The sequence below is a fragment of the Scyliorhinus canicula genome, chromosome 16 (assembly GCF_902713615.1).
Source record: "Scyliorhinus canicula chromosome 16, sScyCan1.1, whole genome shotgun sequence".
In the NCBI taxonomy this organism is placed as follows: Eukaryota; Metazoa; Chordata; class Chondrichthyes; order Carcharhiniformes; family Scyliorhinidae; genus Scyliorhinus; species Scyliorhinus canicula.
The window spans coordinates 99,886,399-99,905,051 of NC_052161.1; the positions used below are offsets into that span (position 1 = coordinate 99,886,399).

The following is an 18,653-nucleotide window of genomic DNA, read 5'->3' on the forward strand; positions in this document are numbered from 1 at the left end:
CAGAACCCTGCAACAAGCAGGTAGCATCGCCCTAGAAGATGATATGGTCTTGTAAGATAACGACTCAGACGATGATTTCATATTGGGAGGCGGCTACCCCAGTACCAAATCCGAACTGCAACTAGAGGTGTTGCACATTGAAGACCCCGACGACGGGTTCTTCGGATTGGGGAATCTTAAGCCCAGCATATATGACACCCCGACTCGTGAGTGCAGGATTATGCTGCGGCCGGACGCCAAGAGACAGAGAGCGGTACAAGCCCACAGAGAGCGGCCTGCTGCCACACACAGAGTGGTCCACCCACCGCGAAGAGTCCCCGACTCCACACAGAAAGCAATGAAAGTCTCCACAGCGAGACCAATGCACAATTCCACACAGGAACGCTGCAAGATTCCACAGAGGGAGTGACACAAGCCTCCACAGCGAGCTCGTGGACAGCCTCCACGATAGAAGCAACGCAAGATTCAAGAGCGCAGTCCTTTCATGAACAAGACAATGAGGGTCTAGCAACCTCCTCTGAGCAACCAGCGGCAGACAATGCAGGTCCACCATGCTCCAGTGAACAGCAAGAAGGCTATGACAGTCTGCCACATTCAAGTGAACAACAAAGCGACTATGACAGTCCACCCAGATTGTTTGAGCCACCAGAAGAAGACTCCGACAGTCTACTCAGCTCAAGTGAATGACAAGAAGACACTGAGGCTCTACCCACTGTATGTGCGACAACTGACGACGGCATCCCACTTCCCATACCAGATGTGAACCATGACAGACCTCAGCTAGTGTGTACAGAGGCACTCGGCAATCACAGTGAGACTACTGGTGACTCCGGTGACACCACGTTAATTCAAACCTCATCCGGTCAAGCCTCTCCACAAGCAAATGCATTCCTGAAAGTTTTGACTCCGGATGGGGAGCATCAAGAAACCTCGGCTGACTCGGTGAACCTGCAATGACTCCAGACGGGGAGCGGCAAGAAACCTCGGCTGACTCGGTGAACCTGCAATGACTCCGGACGGGGAGCGGCAAGAAACCAAAGCTGATTCAAGTAAGCCGGACATGACTCCAGACGGGGAGCATCAAGAAACCTCGGAAGCTTCAAGTGAACCTGCAATGACTCCAGACGGGGAGCGGCAAGAAACCTCAGCTGACTCGGTGAACCTGCAATGACTCCAGCTGGGGAGCGGCAAGAAACCAAAGCTGATTCAGGTGAACCAGAAAGGGCTCCAGATGGGGAGCATCAACAATCCAAAGCTGATTCAAGTAAGCCGGACATGACTCCAGATAGGGAGCGCCGCAAACTCAGTGACGGCACGCTCAAGGAAACAGCAGATGCCACAAAGCACAAGCACACTGACACGAGTAACTGTGTGAAGGAGTCATATTATCCTCAGAGTGTGGCCCTTGAGCGCAGCAAACGCGACAACAAAACCAACCAACACAACAACAACATCAAAGACATTAACGAGAAGCATACCAGAGGCAACAACGTCGACAGCAAGCACGACAAAAACAAGAATGGAACTACGCCTGGTACGGCATGGTACAACTCTGCCCATGAGTGACACTGTTACTGCTCAGCTCAGTACAATGACATACCGTGGCAGGACGATGCATCTTTCCAATTCGCATTTGCTGCACTACCAACACCGAACCTGGCTTTCAGGACAGATGCCATCCAGAATTGCTGCCATAAGCATCGGAAAAAAAAAAGAAACAGACTCCAAATCGGTCAATGAAGTGATTTGAACATTTGAACACATCCTGATGACCAAATACCAGGACACTGACAGTGTTCAAAAGGGAATGACAACGTCACCATTGACACTTCCATACTAGACCATATAAATTCATGAACTATTGGACTCATAACTTTTTTTATTTTGTATTGTCTTATGTTCAAAGTCATCGCAACTATTATTTGGTCCTGTATACTGTTGTATAGTCATCACAGTCATCATAACTTGTACATAGCATCACTTATCTACCTGTTTCTGTTCAATTTTCTTTAACACTGTACAGAAAATGTGTAACATGAAAGAAGGGGGATGTGGTGATATGCATCACTGTAAATACACAAGGGGTTAATGTAAATACACGTAGATTAGATAGACACTAGAGGGAGCACCAGAGACATATTCAACCAATAGGTCAGTAAGATAGGACACAACCAATGGGCATTCAAGACACACACAAGAGGTGACACTACCACAGGGGGGCATTACACCAACCCATATATAAGGACACAGCACACATGATCTTTCTCTTTCCAATGGGGACACTTGGTGAGTACACAGGGTTGATTGAACACATCACACCCACCTTGTGGATTGTAGCAGACTGGTTAGATAGTCTGAGTAGCTATAGCAGGATTAACAGGAGAGTCGAATCCAAGTAGGAGAATTGTTAACAGTTTAATAAATGTGTTAAAGCTATCTCCAAGTCTGAACCTTCCTTTATCAGAGTGTACATCAAGGAAGCAGCTTATGCTACGTCAAGAGCATAACAAAACAGCAACGTGTTGGACAAATTGACCTTTCCCCATTCCCAAAACCCCATATTTTTCCGGATTGGGAAGTGACGTTCCTGGCCTGACAAGTGGGGGCCCTGATGATGAACGGTCAGCCCATCACCTCTCCCCAGCACAGTTTAATTTTGAAGTGAGCGGATTACTACGGAACTGTGCTCAAGCTTTGCTTCATCAGGGCTCTAAATGTGACTTTATCACCTGGGGCCTGCATGGGTCTGTCCTCTTGCTGCCTGGGGATAGGGCTGGCTGATTGGTTGTGGAGCAATGTTCCCACTAAGCCACGCGAGACCGCACAGCTGCCCATAGGTAGCACGCAGGCCATGCTCCGTGATAGATACCATATGTGCACAGCCATGCAAAAAAAGGACTGCTCGTTGAAAAGGCCAAGCACAACAACGATATTGCAACATTGGCACAGGGGGATTTAGAGCGTTTGGGAATTGAATTTCAATTTTGATGACTACGCAGTGCTGGAAAGCAAATAAACACTGCAATTAAAGACCCGCGGCGATTCTCCGGCGCGCGATGGACCGAAGTCCCGCCGCTGACTAGCCTCTCCCACCGGCGTGGATTAAACCACCTCTCTTACCGGCGGGATTGGCGGCGCGGGTGGGCTCCGGGGTCCTAGGAGTGGGGACTCTGACCCTGGGGGGTGCCCCCACGGTGGCCTGACCCACGATCGGGGCTCACCGATCGGCGGGCGGGCATATGCCGTGGGGCACTCTTTTCCTTCCACGTTGGCCATAGCATTCACGATAGCGGACGTGGAAGTGACCCCCTCCCCTGCGCATGTGCGGGTATATATCGTCAGCAGCCGCTGACTCTCCGGTGCATGCGCGGACTTACACCGGCTGGCGAAGTCCTTTCGGCCCCGGCTGGCGTGGCGCCAAAGGTCGTTCACGCCAGCCGGCGGAGTGGGAACCACTCCAGAGTGGGCCTAGTCCCTCAATGTGAGTGCTTGGCCCCTAGAGGTGCGGAAACTTCCGCACCTTTGGGCGGCCCGACGCCGGAGTGGTTCACACCACTCCAACACGTAGGGACCCCCGCCCCGCCGGGTAGGGGCGAATCCCGGCCCAGGGATTTTGGGTGCGATCTAACCTCCCCCCAAAAAACAGAGTCCGTTCTGGGCGGGATCCCTTGTAGGTGGGATCAAGACCACAATCCCGTACCAGCATCCCCGAACAAGCACCGGAATGTGGCGACTAGGGGCTTTTCACAGCAACTTCATTTGAAGCCTACTTGTGACAATAAGCAAATTTAATTTCATGCCTCTCGTGAGATTTACCAGCCACATCACGCCTGACTCTCCGTTAGATCATGTGCATAATCATTTTTTAAAATATATTTGTTTATATATAAATTTAGAGTGCCCAATTCATTTTTTTTCCAATTAAGGGGCAACTTAGCGTGTTGTGTTAAATTCACCTACCCTGCACATCTTTGGGTTGTGGGGCGAAACCCACGCAAACACTGGGAGAATGTGCAAACTCCACACGGACAGTGACCCAGAGCCGGGATCGAACCTGGGACCTCGGCACCGTGAAACTGCAGTGCTACCACTGCGCCACCCTTCGTGTGCATAAATCATAAAATTAACAGGAAGCTTCCTTATCCACTGAATGATTGGAATGTGAACCTTGTTGCCACGTGGAGTAGTCGAGGTGAAAAGTGTTGGTGGGTGTTATGGGGAAGCTCGGTGAGGGCCGAAGGAAAAGAGGTTGCTCGGAGGCCACGTACAGCATTATAAGCCAGGGCTGAATGGCCTGTTTCTGCACTTTCTAATTTAACTTCCGTCCTCTTGGCCTGCAGAAGGCAGGAGGAGGACTGGAGGTGCATGAAGACAGATCACCAAGGGCAATTAGGGGTGGGCGTCAAATGCAGGCCGAGCCACTGACGCCCACATCCTACCAATGAATTTTTAAAAAAATATTGCCCAACTGTGCAATGAAAAGAGAATAGGAATTTGGGAAATCTGGTGTGCAGAATAAATTCACAGGATGTGACACTGAGCCTGTACAGGGCACTGACGTACTGTGTACAGGAACAACTGTAAGATTCTGCCTTGAGGGCAAAATCATTCAATCAAGGCTGACACCAACAGTTTTATTGGCTGGGCCCCAATAAACGATTGTTAAAGGATTGGTTAACAGGCGTGCAACTCCGAGAGTTTCGAACCACTGATAAACGACTTTTCGCAAGGCCTTGTAATAAATGATAGGCGAGAGTGAAGAAGTCAAATTTCATGAATACGTTGCCAAAAAGTGGAGAGATTCTAGGCAGGCTGTGCAGCAAAGTGCTTTCATCAAACCTGGCACTGCATTCCTTTAATGTGGGAATGCAGAGCGGAGCTCGCTTGTCACCAACACATTTATCCCAGTACTCGCTGTAAATGTGGAGCATTTATGTGAAACAAATTAAATCAAAGTCACAGGAAACAAAGCAGCTGGCAACAAGCGCTCTGCTTCTAAACACTCGCTGGAATTCCAATGTAAACCCCGGTGAGGACAGAATTAGAAGTGCATAAGTTTGGATTTTAAATAACAGATTTCTCTCCGGATAGCAACCGGAGTCTTTACTGATGTCTTCCTCCCTAGCTGGGAAGGTGTCCCAGGATGTAACTGTACCTGGCCTGGTGAAAATACACACAGGATATCAGATATTGAAAGTGATGTACCATCAATTGGACGCGAGGCACGATGAAGGTCCAAACTTAGGCGCACGCGTTCGGGATCGGGGCCTATCACTCCGTTACGCACCACGTAGGCCAAGGATGGCTAGACGGTCGGTGCTAAACATGCACTTATCCTTATTGTAAGTTAAATTAAGGAGTTTCGCGGTTCGGAGGAATTTTTGAAGGTTGATGTCATGGTCCTGCTGTTCATGGCCGCAGACGGTGACGTTATCGAGATACGGGAAGGTGGCCCGTAAACCGTACTTGTCGACCATTCGGTCCATCTCCCGTTGGAAGACCGAGACCCCATTTGTGACACCGAATGGAACCCTGAGGAAGTGGTAGAGGCGCCCATCTGCCTCAAACGCGGTGTACTTGCAGTCACTCGCGTGGATGGAGAGCTGGTGGTAGGCAGACTTAAGGTCCACCGTGGAAAAGACTTTGTATTTCGCGATCCTGTTAACCAGGTCTGAAATACAGGGGAGAGGATACGCGTCCAGCTGCGTAAACCTGTTGATGGTCTGACTGTAATCAATGACCATCCGGTTTTTCTCCCCAGTCCGAACTACCAGCACTTGGGCTCGCCAGGGACTGTTGCTGGCCTCGATGACACCTTCCTTAATGAGCCTCTGGACCTCGGACCCGATGAAGGTCCAGTCCTGGGCACTGTATCGTCTGCTCCTAGTGGCGACATGTTTACAATCTGGGGTGAGATTAGCAAACAAGGAAGGGGGGTCCACTTTGAGGGACGCGAGGCTGCAGACAGTAAGGGGAGGAATAGGGCCGCCGAATTGGAAGGTCAAGCTCTGCAGGTTGCACTGGAAATCCAGGCCCAAGAGTGCCGGAGTGCATAGACGGGGGAGGGTGAGGAGTTTGTAGTTTTTGAAAACCCTCCCCTGGACCGTGAGGTCTGCTATGCAGCACTCGGTGATCTGGACGGAGTGCGAACCCGAGGCTAACTCGATCTTATGTTTGACTGGGTGGATGGGGAGCGCGCAGCGTCTTACCGTGTCGGGGTGGACGAAACTTTCCTTGCTCCCGGAGTCCAGTAGGCATTTCGTCTCATGCCCGTTGAGCTGGATCGTTGTCCTAGTCTTGGCGAGAGTACGTGGTCGCGACTGGTCGAGCGTGATGGAAGCAAGTCATGGCGAGAGTTCCAGATCGTCCTCGGTGGCAGAGTAATCGCTGGCAGGGCCTTCCTTCCGTGTTGCCCAAGATGGCGGCGCCCAGGACCCGCACGTGGAGCCGGGTCCCGAAGATGGCGGCGCCCATGACCCAGATATGGCGTCCGGTGCCCAAGTTGGCAGCGCCCATGGGAACCTCGTGGCGGCTGGGGGCAATGTCAGCGGTGTCTGCGGTCAGGGCAGCCGGGAGAGGGGGTAGGGAGGACTGTGGGCCTGTTGCGGGGGCCGGGAGGCGGGCCGGAGGTGTCGGTGCGTGGCGCTGGGCCCTGGGGGGGCGATCCACAGTCGCTGCGCGGAACAGCAGCGACCGACTTGGTCTGGCAGACCACAGCGTAATGGCCCTTCTTCCCGCAGCTCTTACACAGAGCGGAGCGGGCGGGCAGCGCGGGCGAGGGTGTTTGGAGAGGCCGCAAAAATAGCAGCGGGGCCCCGTTAGCTTGTTGGAACGTCCCGCAGCGCAGGCCTGGGGGGGGGTCGGGGTCAGCGGAGGACGGAGGTGGCGCGTGCCATGAAGTCCAAGGGGTTGCCGCGCGGCCGGGGGCATATGCGCAGGCGTTCAGGTTGGTGACCTCCAGGGAGGTTTCAAGGGTCCGTGCCTCAGCTAGGCTGAGGGCGTTCTTCTCCAGTATTCATTGGCGGACACAGGATGCCGGCAACGTAAGCATTTCTGATTAAAAGTTCCATGGGCTCTGTCGCAGAAACTTGGGGACAGGCACAAATTCTCCCTAGAGCCGTGAGGGCCTGGTAAAACTCGTCGAGGGACTCACCAGGGAACTGTTGTCTAGTAGTCAGGAGATACCGTGCATGTACTTCGTTGACCAGCCGGAGAAAGTGTCCTCTCAGGATATCCATGGCCGCGTCATAATCATTGTCGTCCTCAATCATTGAGTATACCGCCGTGCCCACGCACGAGTGGAGGATGTGGAGTTTCTGCTCCTTGGTGGGTTTGCTGGCCGCAGTCGTCAGGTAACTGTTGAAACACGCCAGCCAATGTTTAAAGATTGCAGGCGCATTTGAAGCATGCAGGCTGGTGCAGAGGCAGTCAGGCTTGATGCCTAGCTCCATTTCAAAATTCTAGCTGATTAAATTGATGTACCATCAATTGGACGCGAGGCACGATGAAGGTCCAAACTTAGGCTTTAATCAACTAGATGTTAGCCCGGTGATCGACTACAGAGAAAGGCCGACCGCCGGGAACTCTGGGTACTTATACCCCGCCTCGGAGGCGGGGTCTACTTGCCTCTCGACCAATTGGTGAGCAGTCACATGACTAGTCCCAGCCGAGTGGCACATGACCAGCCAGAGCCAATGGGAAACCAGTGCTCCCATTCATACCACCACAGAAAGCAGGAGGCAGCACTCCAAGCCTGCAGCGTACCCAATCTGCATGGGGTCGGCGACAGGGTTTTTGCAAAGCTCGCGGGACAGGCAGAGTCCTCCCAAACCTAGGTCTCCGTGAAATGAAGGAGGTGCAGTGCGTGATCACTGCAGCTATGCTTCCCTGTGAATGATCATCGAATCATCAAAAAAAAATTGCCACATAGAAGGAGACCATTTGTCCCTCCACGCTTGTGCTATCCAACCGAATCCCAGTTTCTAGCTCTTGGTCCACAGCCTGATGGGTCACAGGACCTCAGGTGTCCGCCTGCATGCCATAAATCAAAAACCCAGGCTATTCTTCAATTACTGTAGAAAGCCATACACATTTGTGCAGGTGCAGGCTATTTTCACAACACTGAAGTTTCAGAAAGTTTTTGAAAGCTGAAGATCTACATTTTCTTTGCAAAATGCTCTCCGTGTGTACCGATTTAATTCCAATCCTTTACCAACTTTATTCGAAACTGTTTTGATTAAATTCCGCCACTTGCCTACCAGAAATTTCTGAAATGAACATCTAATCAATTCAAAACCTGCCTGAGCTGATAAATTAATATGATCAAATGGTTCAAACGTGTTGAATTCAATAGTCCCAGATATATGACCCTGTTGGACAAAGCTTTTGTTCCAGTCTGAAGTGGGAAAAAACTCCTTGAGATTCTATTCTTCATGATAATGCCGTAGCAAATATCTGATCTCTCTTCCCCCCCCCCCCCCCCCCCCCCCCCCCCCCCCCCTGATTTCCATTGGATTGTGTTTTGCAATGTACCGCAGTAGTTTGCCGTTGCCTCCCGCAATATGGCTGGCCAGGTAAACTCTCTCCTGCCATCAGGCATATCAGAACGAGTTACAGAGTCTGATAATCAACCTGTTTGGCCGCATTAGGAACCATGGCCCTCATGTTCTGGAGTGGGACGTGCACCTGGAGCCTTGGTCCAGAGGTAGGGACGTTACCCACTTCATCACAAAGAGACAACTGATCATTAGATCCCTTATTTCATACACTTTTTGTAATGCTCTACGGTAATCTCAAGTTCTACTCTCAATATTCAGCTACTCTTACTCAAGTGTTAGTACTTTCCCATTGTAAATGTGTAAACCCATATATGGTAATAACTGTAATTATCTCGGTGTATATAACTTGAGCATTTAGCTTTCCAAGTGATCCGTCATGACTCGCGTATCTCCCTCTCTTTCTCCCTTCTCTCCCTCGAGGGGCATTAACCTACGGGGAAATGCACACGACGCCCCCCCCCCCCCCCCCCACTGAGGTATTTGAGTTTTGCGATTGTCAGAAATGTGTGCTCATTCTATGGAAATAAATCCAAGTGATCAACTTCTCCCTTTCCGCTGGACCATGTCAACAATTTGCTATCCAGAAATCTAGCTTCCACTTCCAATGTTTGCTCCAATTAATTCTGTTCCCAAGGCCTCCGAACTGCAGAATCTATCCCTCAATCCCTCCTCAAATCCCACCCATTCAGGCGTCCAGATGTTTAAAAAAACACCTTATACGAAGGTTGATTAATGATCCCATCCGCTTTGCTGCGCTGTTGATTGGATGGTTTGCCGTGCCTTGGGCCTTGCTGTTTTATGAATATAAAAATGGGAATGTTTATAAACAGCCCGTGGGCAGGGGAAGCTTCAGTCAGTGATACCAGGCGATGAGTCTCAGAATCTTAACAAGAATTATTTTGCTTTTAACAGGGCTTTAAATTTTGGAGGAATTGGAGTGGTTATGGGCCATGAGTTAACACACGCTTTTGATGATCAAGGTATGGAGGTTTTAACTTGTGTTTAGTGTTGTGTTGGGATCTCTCCCAGGAGGTGTTTTTGGTGGGGGTAGGGGGGGGGGGGGGAAACTGAGACCAACTTCTCTTTCGTACAGTATATCTGTGATACTCATATACATCTCGGGAGAGCCAACTTTCCTCCAAGGCTGGAACTTCCTCGATTCACCAGATAACAGTACCACAGGAGTCCAACAATGATGACTGCTCACACACTGTTGCGCTTGTTCCCTCAAAAGCAGGTAGATTTGATATGTTAGATTGAACGGTGTTTAAGAAGATTGAAGAGTTTGAGAGACTCGACAGAGAGGAACTTTGGTGGGGACATCCTTTAGAAAAAGGAGCACTTGGCACGTCATAACATTCAAGGCTATGGGCCAAGTGCTGGCAAATGGGATTGGGTAGGCAGGTCAGGTGTCTTTCATGCGTCGGTGCAGACGCGATGGGCTAAAGGGCCTCTTTTGCACTGATTTATTCTGTGGTACTGTAATTCTAAAGGGTATATAATCTTCCAATTGAACCAAGGCTATTCATGGGGTGATATTAGGGGCCATCTATTCATACAAAATATAATGGAAATCTGGAGCACTTCCTCCACACAAATCCTTCCGCAACATCGAGGGCCAAAGGGCCTGTACTGCGCTGTTATGTTCTATGAGCCCTAATAGGTTTTTGTTATTGAGGGTAATAACAATGAAGGAACCAAAATGGAATTCAGATGCAGATCCAAATTTATCGAATTAACAGTGGAACAGACTTGAGGGGCTGAATGGCCTTTTGCTCCTTTTCTCCAGTCTTTGCATCCCAAAATATATCATCCCAAGTCTAATTAATGCAGCGGAACATTTTGTCCCGCACTAAACAGGAAGGTCACAGGTTTAGCCTTAGCAGGCTGATTCCAGCCAGAGCACTGCTGACGATCCAGTGACCCCTGCTGGTGAATGCATGTGCCTGCACGTTGGCTGGGACAGGAAGAGGCTTTCATCTTGTGTAAGGGGAGAAGGTCCCGATAGGCAGCTATGTATCAATGATTGCAGCGAGCCAGAGTGGCAACAAACTGCGGAGATAATTAATTGCTAGTTTGCTGTCGCTTAGCTGGTGACTTTGATCAGTGTTTGGTGAGCCTGACGGGTTCACTGTCACGGACCCATGCGGGAATAGCTGGCCACACAAAAGTCATGTGTTACAACTTGGAGACGTGTGAGAGGAACCAGAGGCTGGAACTTTACACAAGCTCAAATAGCTTCAGTTAAAATAAAGGCCAAGGGCACAAGGGGTGGGCCCTGCTCAAATAGGAACCAGAGTAGGCCATTAGCCCATCGAGCCTAATACACCATTCAATACGATCATGGCTGATCATCCACGTCAATACCTTTAACCACACTATACCTGTATCTCTTTATGTCATTGGTATTGACAAACCCATCAACCTCTGCTTTAAACATTCTCTGTGACTGAGCTTCCACAGCCCTCTGGGATCGAGAACTCCAAAGATTCACAAACCCTCTTGAGTGAAGAGATTTCCCCTCATGTCGGTCCTAAGTGGCTTCCCCCTTATTTTGAAATGATGCCCCCTGGTTCTGGACTCCCCAACCAGGGAAAACATCTGACTTGCCTCTCCCCTGCCTAACTCTGTAGGTTTCAGTACGATCACACCTCATTCTTCGAAGCTTTTGAGAATGCAGGCTCGGTTTGCCCAATTTCTCTTTGCAGAACAGTCCCAACATCCCAGAAACAAATCGTGAACTCTCCCTCTATGGCAATTGTAATGTGCGACTGAGAGAGAAAAGTTTCATTTACAGAAGGCACTTTATGATTTCACAATGTGCCAGAATGCTTTACAGGCAAGGAAATATATCTGGGGCGAAATTCTCCGACCCCCAGCAGGGCCGGAGAATCGCCCAGGGCCGCCGAAAATCCCGCCCCACCGTGGCAGAAATTCTCCGCCAGCCGGGAATTGGCGGGGGCGGGAGTGCGGCGAGGCCCCTGCGGCGATTCTCCGGCCCACGATGGGCCGAAGTCCTGCCGCTGGGAGGTCTCTCCCGCCGCCGAGGTTTGAACCACCTCTGGTGGCGGCGGGATCGGCGGCATGAGCGGGCCCCCGGGGTCCTGGGGGGGGGGGGGGGGGGGCACGGGGCGATCGGACCCCGGGGAGGGGGGGGGGGGGGGCGCGGGGCGATCGGACCCCAGGGGGTGCCCCCACGGTGGCCAGGCCCGCAATCGGGGCCCACCGATCCCGGGGGGGGGGGGGGGGGGGGCGCGGCGCAAGTGCCGCGCGAGCAGGCCAACGGGGACCTGGGGGGGGGGGGGGGGGGCGCGCGGGGCGATTGGACCCCAGGAGATGCCCCCATGGTGGCCAGGCCCGCAATCGGGGCCCACCGATCGGGGGGCGGGCCAGTGCCGTAGGGGCACTCTTTTTCTTCTGCCGCCGCCACAGCCTCCACCATGGCGGACGCGGAAGAGAATCCCCCAGCGCCCATGCGTGAACCGGCGAAGGCCTTTTGGCCAGCCCCGGTGGCGGGCGCCAAAGGCCGCTGTTGCCGGTTTTGCCGCTAATCGGCGTGGTGCCAACCACTCCGGCGCGGGCCTAGCCCCTCAATGTGAGGGCTTGGACCCCAACGGTGCGGAGAATTCCGCACCTTTGGGGAGGCCCGACGCCAGAGTGGTTTGCGCCACTGTGCTACGCCAGGACCCCCCGCCCCGCCGGGTAGGGGAGAATCCCGCTCCTGATGTCTAGTCACTGTCATAATGTAGGAAATGCAGCAAATTGGTGCGCAGGATCCCACAAGCAACATGATGACCAGATAATCTGTTCTCAATGTCATTGAGGGGTAATTATTGGGCAGGACACTGGAGTGAATCCAGTGTTCTTTGAAATGCAGCCATGGGATTTTCATGTCCGTCTGGTAGGGTAGATGGGAGTTAATTTAACATTTCTTCCAAAAGTGTAGTGCTCCCTCGGTGCTGGGGTGTCAGCCTGGGGTATTAGATTATCTGTTCAAACCAAGCCTGCTATAGATCTGTTCCTGTGATCAGTGGTATTGGTCACTCCTGTATGTGTTCTGCACAGCTACCTTTTCATGCAGGTGATGCTACCTGTACAGGTGGCCTGCTGGGAACCGGAACCAGATACTTGGTCAAATGTTGCCTTAGGTCAAGGGCAGTCACTCGCACCTCACCTCTTGTTCATCTTCTTTGTTCGTGTTTGGACTAAGGCTGTAACGAGGTCAGGAGCTGAATGGCCCTGGCGGAACCCAAACTGAACATCAGTGAGCAGATGCGATTGTTAAACAAGTGCCACTTGATAGCGCTGTTGATGACTCCTTCCATCACTTGATTGAGAGTAGACTATTGGGGCGGTAATTGGCCAGGTTGGATTTGTCCTGTTTTTTAGGTATCGAACAAACCTGGGCAATTTTCCACATTGTCAGGTAGATGCCAGTGTTGTAGCTGTACTGGAACAGCTTGGCTAGAGGCGCGGCAAGTACTGGAGCACAAGTATTCAGTGCTATTTCCGGAATGTTGTTAGGGCCCATAGCCTTTGCCGTATCCAGTGCCTTCAGCTGTTTCTTGATATCACGTGTAGTGAATGGAATTGGCTGAAGACTGTCATCTGTGATGCTGGGGACCTTGGGCGGAGGCTTGGATCATCCACTTGGTACTACTGGCTGATGCTTCAGCCTTCTCTTTTGCACTGATGTGCTAGGTTCCTCCATCACTGAGGATGGGGATATTTGTGAAGCCTCCTCTTCCAGTGAGTTCTTTAATTGTCCACCACCATTCACGGCTGGATGTGGCAAGACTGCTGAGCTTAGATCTAATCAGTTGGTTGTGGACCACTCTCTGGTTGAAGAAATTTTTCCTCATCTGAAAAATGAAAATCGCTTATTGTCACGAGTAGGCTTCAATGAAGTTACTGTGAAAAGCCCCTAGTCGCCACATTCCAGCGCCTGTCCGCGGAGGCTGGTACGGGAATCGAACCGTGCTGCTGGCCTGCTTGGTCTGCTTTATAAGCCAGCGATTTAGCTGAGAGAGCTAAAGCAGCCTAAATCTCTGTTCAGTCTCTGTCCTAAATGGTCTACCCTGTATGCTCAGACTGTGTCACCTGGTTGTGGACACCCCCACTATCGGGAACATCCTTCCTGCATCCACCCTGTCTAATCCTGTTAGGATTTGATAGATTTCTATGAGATCTTCCCCTCATTCTTCTGAACCTGATTCCTGGCTTGGTGGTAACGCTGTGTGGAGAATATGTCGGGCCGTGAGGTTACAGATTGTGGTTGTGTACCAGTCTGCTTCTGCTATTGGCCCACAGCGCCTCATAGACGCCCTGTTTTGAGTTGCTAGATCTGTTCGAAGTCTATCCCGTTTAGCACGGCGATAGTGCCACACAACGCGATGGAAGGTATCCTCAATGTGAAGGCAGGATTTGGCCGTCAAAAGGGCTATGCTGTGGTCATTCCTACCGATGCTGTCATGGACAGATGCATCTGCGGAAGGCAGGTTGATGAGGATGAGGTCAAGTATATTTTTCCCCTTGGGTCAGAATGGAGGAGAGTTTGTGCGGGGGGGTCGGGATTGAAAGCACTAGCAACAGCACCGCTCCCGATAGCCCCGGGGAAATACTCAGGGAGTCCGGTAATAATAGCTTCATTGAGAATTTGGAGGCAGTTTCGCCAACACTTCGGGTTGGGGGCAGGTTCGAGGGAAATGCCGATTCGGGGGAACCACAGATTTGAGCCAGGGAGGTGGGATGGAAATTTTCGGAAATGGGAGGAGAAGGGAATTAAGACACTAAAAGATTTGTTTCTTGGGGGTCGGTTTGCAGGATTGAAGGAGCTGGGAGCGAAGTATGGGCTGGAGCAGGGAGAAATGTTTAGATACATGCAGGTTCGAGATTTTGCCAGGAAGGAGATACAGAGCTTCCCGGTGGAGCCGGCCTCCACATTGCTGGAGGAGGTGCTGACGACAGGGGACTGGAGAAGGGGGTAGTGTCGGCGGTTTACGGAGCTATTTTGGAAGAGGGGAAGAGGGGCTGGGTTAGCTCACTCAGCTAAATCGCTGGCTTTTAAAGCAGACCAAGCAGACCAGCAGCACGATTCGATTCCCGTACCAGCCTCCCGGGACAGGCGCCGGAATGTGACGACTAGGGGCTTTTCACAGTGCCTACTCGTGACAATAAGCAATTTTCATTTTCATTTCATTTCATCACTGGACGGGATCAAAGCAAAGTGGGAGGAAGAGTTGGGAAAGGACATGGAGGAGGGGTTCTGGCATGAGGTGCTCTGGAGAGTGAATGCCTCCACCTCGTGCGCGAGATTGGGGCTGATACAACTGAAGGTGGTATACAGAGCACACCTCACGAGGGCGAGGATGAGCCGATTCTTTGAAAGAGTAGAAGATGTGTGTGAACGTTGTGGGGGTAGGGGGGCCTAATCACGCTAGAGGAAGGAGGCTTTTAGGGTAATTTCTAAAGTGGTGCACGTGAAACTGGACCCGGGCCCCTCGGAGGCCATATTCGGGGTTTCGGACCAGCCAGGGTTGGAAACTGGTGCGGAGGCAGATGTTTAGGCCTTTGCCTCATTGATCGCCCGAAGGCGGATCCTGATAGGTTGGAGAGCAGCCTCTCCACCCTGTGCCCTGGCATGGCGGGGGGACCTGTTGGAATTCTTGACTCTTGAGAAGGTTAAGTTTGAACTGAGGGGAAGGATAGAGGGGTTCTACAATTCATGGGCATTATTCATTATGCACTTTCAAGAATTGGATAACATCGAACATTGGTTGGGGCGTGTGGGTGGGAGGGTTGGGGGCAGGGCGACTGTGTGTGTTCATGGCGACTATGGGTGATCCCTAACTCCTTTTTGTCATTTGTGTGAAAATGCAGGCTTATGTTTGGGGTTTGGTGGGAGGATGGGATCGTTGTTATTGATATGGGAATTGACATATTTGTTACTGATTATTGTTTATTGTTGGGTGGGTGTAAATTTGGGAGAAATGTGAAAAAGGAGGAGAATTTTTTTTTTTAATTTTAAAGTATGTTTTTCCCTCTTGCTGGTTCCCTCACCTCCTGCTGCAGTCCCAATCTAGCAGCTATGTCCTTTAGGACATCAGCAATGGTAATTACCTTTCATTGCCTTTAGAGTCCTGGTTCAAACATCCTGTTTGGAACCTGACTGTACTTGACAGGTGGGCCACCTGCTGAATTTTCTCCCTTCAAACCAAACCTTAACTAAACTCACTGGGCTAAATTGCTGGCTTTTAAAGCAGACCAAGCAGGCCAGCAGCACGGTTCGAATCCCGTACCAGCCTCCCCAGACAGGCGCCGGAATGTGGCGACTAGGGGCTTTTCACAGTAACTTCATTTGAAGCCTACTCATGACAATAAGCGATTTTCATTACAAATAGATCCTTCCCATGGGAAAGTGGTCAAACAATCCCCCAAAACATGATAAGTTGTCGAAACAAACCCGAAACTTTACTTGCATTTCTGTGGACCAAATAATATTGGAACATTTTTCCTTTGATTAAAATTTGATTTGGGTGACCAGAAATTTCAGTGCCTGAGAAAAATAATGGAAAAGGGGACTTGGAAATTGTTGTTGAGCAATGTAATTTTTTTGAAAAATATTTTTATTGGCATTTTGCACTTATTATCTAAACTCTGCAGAATAATACAGAAACAGCCATAATCATAGTAACAATATCAGCGCTGTCATCACATCCATACCGGTGGCCCCTTCATCTTTGTTTAATTGCGAGGTTCTTCTGACTGGCATGTAGAATTTTCAAAACACCATGGGTGGGATTCTAGAGGCCGCCAGTCACATTTTCCAGCGCGGCGCGCCTCCCCGCCCACAGAGGGATTCTCCATTCCCGCAGCCGGACAATGGGGTTCCGCATCGTGGCCAACCCACACTGTCGAGAAACCCAGGGGCGTGGGTGCACTATCGATGGAGCGGAGAATTCCCGCTGATGGAGAATTCCACTGCAGTTATTTTGCATGGATAGTTTTCTAACTACCCTCCTTATTTCTGTTTCCCATGTTCTATATCCTTTCAATTCTGATCAGCTCTAAGTAAAACAGCAACCATTCAATAAAGGTCATCGTGTCAAGAAAGGTGTGCCGGAAAATATCAGTGGCACAGTGGTTCGCACTGCTGCCCCACAGCACTAGCGACCAGGTTCAATTCCAGCCATGGGTCACTGTCTGTGTGGAGTCTGAGTGCGTTTCCTCCGGGTGCTCCTGTTTCTTCCCACAGTCCACAGATATGCAAGTTAGGTGCATTGTCATTGTTAAATTTCCCCTGGGTGTCCAAAGATGTGCAGGTTAGGTGGGGTTACGGTGATAGTGTGGGGGAGTGGTCCTGGGTCGGGTGCTCTTTCAGAGGGCCGGTGTCCACTCGATGGGCCGAATAACCTCTTTCTGCACAGGAGGTATTCTATGTTAAGGGAAGTGTACACTTTACACAAAACCTGCTATATTATGGATGTAGAAGATAACTATCTGTCACACTTTCAGTCTGGGTTTTTTTTAAATTTAGAGTATCCAATTAATTTTTTCCAATTTAGCGTTTTCAATCCACCTACCTTGCACATCTTTGGGTCGTGGGGGCGAAATCCACGCAAACACTGGGAGAATGTGCAAACTCCACACGGACAGTGACCCAGAGCCGTGATTGAACCTGGGACCCTCAGCGTCGTGAGGCAGCACGGCTAGCCCACTGCGGCACCATGCTGCCCTGGGATTCCATTTTTAAATGGCGTCCCAATCTCTGGAGCCTCCCAAGTGATCCCCAACTGCCCCCTCCCCTCCCCAAACTTAAGTGCACTGCAGGAGGGCCCCCATAGTCCCCACCATGGCAGTGCCACTTGGGCACCTTGGCAGCGTCAGTCTGGCACCCAGGTGGCACTGCCATGCTGGCACTAGCAGTGCCAGGGTATCACCCAAACCAAAGGGCATACACTGTGGGTGTCCCCATTCCCTTGGGAGACCCCCATGAGTGCCGTTCCATCTGGGCTTCATTTGTGGAGACCAGCACTGAACAGCGCTCACCCAAGGTCTCCGAGGCAAAGGGGATGGATCCCAATGTTTGGGTACCTCGAAAAACTGCACATTAAAGTGAGACAAGCTGTCTCGCTTTAATATGTAGATTTGCCAAAAAGTGATTGTGGTGTATCACAGTAGCGTAATTCACACTGTATTACTATGTCTCTGTAAGCTCGGCACATGAGCAGTTGCACTGCTCTGCCACTAGGGGGAGATGCACTGGGAGTGTATGGGAGTTTGTACTGGGCTCCACCCACGGCTCCTCCCCCCTAACCGGAAGTATAAAGGTTGATGCTGAGAGCCTGCCTGCAGTTCATCTGGAGTTCATCATGTCACAGGCAGGCTCTGTTGTAAGACAATTAAAACCACTGTTCACTTCTAACCACGTGTCGCGTGAATTGATGGTCTCATCAATTTAATCGTCTTAAGAAACAGTAAGGAATGACCATGGAATCAGCCCTCAAGCCTAACCGACTGGAACTCGACCCGCAGGATGCAGAGGCGAAAGAAATATTTTCGCATTGGCTCCGATGTTTTAAGGCCTACCTGGCTGAAGCAAGCACCCCAGAAACGACGGAGGAGCAGAAACTCGGTCTACTGCACGCGAGGGTGAGCCATCGTATATCTACTCAGCTAAACTGTACCGGCTCATATACAGAGGCCCTGGCCCTACTCGATAGAATGCACGTGAGGCCTATCAATGAGGTCTACGTGCGCCACATTTTTACTACTCGCCGCCAGCGCCCTACAGAATCGCTAGAAGAATTCCTCAGAGACTTGAAAGCCTTATCCCGGGACTGTAATTGTCAGGCTGTAACTGCTACAAAGCATAGAGAACTTGCTGTCCGCGATGTCTTTGTTGCAGGCCTTAGATCGAATTTCGTGCGCCAGTGACTGCTTGAGAAGGGGGCCCTAAATTTAGAAGATACTGTTGAACTCGCTACAACTATGGAGGTCTCATTTCGTAGCCTCACCTCGTTTCCTGCCGACTGCGCGACCCTGTCATGGGCCCCCGACCAGCAACTCCCCCAGGCCTGCGCCGCGCAGCCACCA

The 18,653-nt window shown here is 51.0% G+C and overlaps 1 protein-coding gene across 4 annotated transcripts in view; it reads left to right on the top strand.

The window, feature by feature from the left end:
* ece1 (endothelin converting enzyme 1) overlaps positions 1–18,653 on the top strand; it is a 401,990-nt gene that overhangs the window by 366,282 nt on the left and 17,055 nt on the right. For all 4 annotated transcript variants that reach the window (XM_038821847.1, XM_038821850.1, XM_038821848.1 and 1 more), the window contains one exon: positions 9,471–9,538. In XM_038821847.1, the coding sequence (XP_038677775.1) occupies positions 9,471–9,538 (68 nt within the window). The remainder of the gene's footprint in view (positions 1–9,470; positions 9,539–18,653) is intronic.